Source organism: Myotis davidii, unplaced genomic scaffold (genome assembly GCF_000327345.1).
Source record: "Myotis davidii unplaced genomic scaffold, ASM32734v1 scaffold586, whole genome shotgun sequence".
In the NCBI taxonomy this organism is placed as follows: domain Eukaryota; kingdom Metazoa; phylum Chordata; class Mammalia; order Chiroptera; family Vespertilionidae; genus Myotis; species Myotis davidii.
This window is the reverse complement of record NW_006296809.1, coordinates 647003-649397: the sequence shown is the minus strand read 5'-3', so window position 1 is coordinate 649397 and position 2395 is coordinate 647003. Positions and strand designations below refer to the sequence as shown.

Sequence of the window (2395 nt, the reverse complement as noted above, 5' to 3'; positions counted from 1 at the left end):
GGCCGGCCACCACGTGTGGCCTCAGGGCCTCCACCAGCAGCTGCCGCTCGCTCTGACTCGGGGTGGCCCTCACACCCTCCCCGCCCGATGCACCTGCTGAGCTGCAGTTGGACAGGGCGGCCTCTTTCCACAGCGACAGACAAGTGTGGACGCCTGGGCCCAGCTGACGCTCCTGCTGGCAGGGGCTTCCCCACTGCAGAGCCCAGAAACTGGCCCCACCCCGAGAGAAAGAACTCAGGCAGCCTCACTGGTGTGGCTCATTGGATAGAGCGTCCGCTGAGGACTGAAGGGTCTGGGATTCGATTCTGATCAGGGCACAGGCCCGGGTTGTGGGCTCAATCCCCAGGAGGGGGCGTGCAGGAGGCAGCCAATCCATGATTCTCATCACTGATATTTCTCTCTCTCTCTCTTTTCCTCTCTGAAATCAATAACAATTTATTGTTTTTTAAAAAAGAACTCAGGCAGGACAGGACCCCAGTGCCATTAGCCAGTGCTGTGGCCAGACAGGGTGGCATGCCCTGGGGGCTTGGCCCCGGCCTGCGGGCAGCCACACCTGCCTGTCTGCTGGCCCCCGGGTCCCTGCCATGTGCTGCAGGACCATCTCCAACAAGCCATGGGGTAGGGGCACCCCGAGCAGGGCTCTGCCCTCAAGGGTGGGCACAGGATAGAGAGTGGGGTGGGGGGCCTGGCAGGACCTGTGAAATCAGGGCCAGGCCTCACTCGCCTGGCGAAGGGCTGCCTGTGGGCCGCGGGGTAGGGTTTCCAGGGCGCCTCCGGCCAGTACCTGATGTCTTCACACCCGGTATTTTTAGCTCAGCAGACAGTTCTCCAGCCCCCGGCCAGGAAACCACCCCCCTCCCAGGGCTGACCCTCTCGGGAGCCCACATGTGACACCCCCAGGTCGGGGCACTAACCGTGGGTGCCCCCCACCCTCACCTCTCTTGCCCAGACCAACACCCGAGGACAGTGGCGAACAGAGGAGGGTCCTGTTCTGGGGCCCCCGCGGCCTGAGAGCCTTCCTGTCACCGCCCCTCCACACCCCTCCCCGGGGTCTTGGGGTCTGCCCTCCGCTTCAGCGTGGCATCACCTGGAGCCTGAGCAGGGCCTCCAGCAACGCCTGCCCGCTGCCCCTCCTCCACACCTGCCACGGCGATGGGCGCCCGGCCCCCGGCCCCCTGCCCCCCCGGCCTCAGAAGCACCGAGGCCCCTCGTGAGGCGGGCGGGGTGATGTCCAGGCCTCTCTACTGCTTTCCTCCACCCACGTCCCTGCCTGGCCTTTGTCACCGTCCACCCTGGAGCCCAGCACCTGGCCAACTGGACTCCACATGACACCGGGCCCTGGGGTCCGAGTTCACCCCCACCTCGGGAGGCCCCACCAGGGCGCGGAGGGCCAGGAGCCGGTAGGGGCCAGGAAGGGGGCCCCATTCCAGTGGGGACTTCACCCAGAGTCACTTCTTTTTCTTCCTTTACCAGAAACACTGTGCTCGGCCAGCTGCCCCGGAGGCCACAGGCCGGGCACCCAAACCCCCCCAGAGGCTGTCGCTGCGAATGGCGGCCACGACTCGCAGGCTGCCAGGGCGTCAGGACTCGTGTGACGGACGTGCTGCAGCAAAACCGAACTCACCTCAGAACACACACCGGCCTCGCGCCAGTGAACCGGACATTTCGCTTCCAGTTCCCGGGTCTCAAACTTGCTCAGCCACCAGGACGTCCTGTTGGGGACCGGGGGCGATCGCCGACACGGGCACAGCCACCCCCTGGCAGCCAGCCAGGAGCCTGCAGAAAAACGGATGAAAAGGTGGTTTCAGCCCCACCGTTGTGCCTCAGGGGTGAGCGTCCACCTGTGAACCAGGAGGTCACGGCTGGATTCCCGGTCAGGGCACAGGCCCGGGGTGCGGGCTCGGTCCCCTGTGAGGGGCGAGGAGGAGGCAGCGCGTCCGTGATTCTCTCTCATCATGGATGTTTCTCTCCGTCTCCCTCTCCCTCTGGAATAAATATACATATTTAAAGGCCGTTTCCCACTTGCAGCCTTTATCGCAACCAGACAAGTGGCCTGGGTCCGCTCTGCCGGCTGCCAGCCTGCAGGGGGCAAAGCTCTTTACAAACCGGCCGCCGGCACCGTGTACAAGTGAGCTGTTCCCCTATGTGTGAACCTTCTACTGGGAAAAACGTAAAAGCTGTGGAGACTAAATCACTTTTTTTTTTAAAAGGTCATCATATTTGCCCAGGAGTTGGGCGGACAGAGGCAGCCACTCCTCTCCCTGCACCCCTAGCCCTGCTGCTGCTGGAATCAACGCCCGGTGTGGACGAACAACAGGCGCCTGTCAGGGGGCAGCCTGGCTGAGGCAGTGGACAGGCTGCGGGGGGGGGGGCGAGGGGGGAGCCCAGACCGGAC

The 2395-nt window shown here is 64.2% G+C and overlaps 1 protein-coding gene across 1 annotated transcript in view; it reads right to left on the bottom strand.

Annotated features, from left to right (window-relative positions):
* Nucleotides 1–2395, bottom strand: part of MIB2 (mindbomb E3 ubiquitin protein ligase 2) — a 19375-nt gene that overhangs the window by 9215 nt on the left and 7765 nt on the right. Inside the window, exon 3 of the mRNA XM_006772559.2 lies at nt 1055–1060. Coding sequence (XP_006772622.2) covers nt 1055–1060 — 6 coding nt within the window. The remainder of the gene's footprint in view (nt 1–1054; nt 1061–2395) is intronic.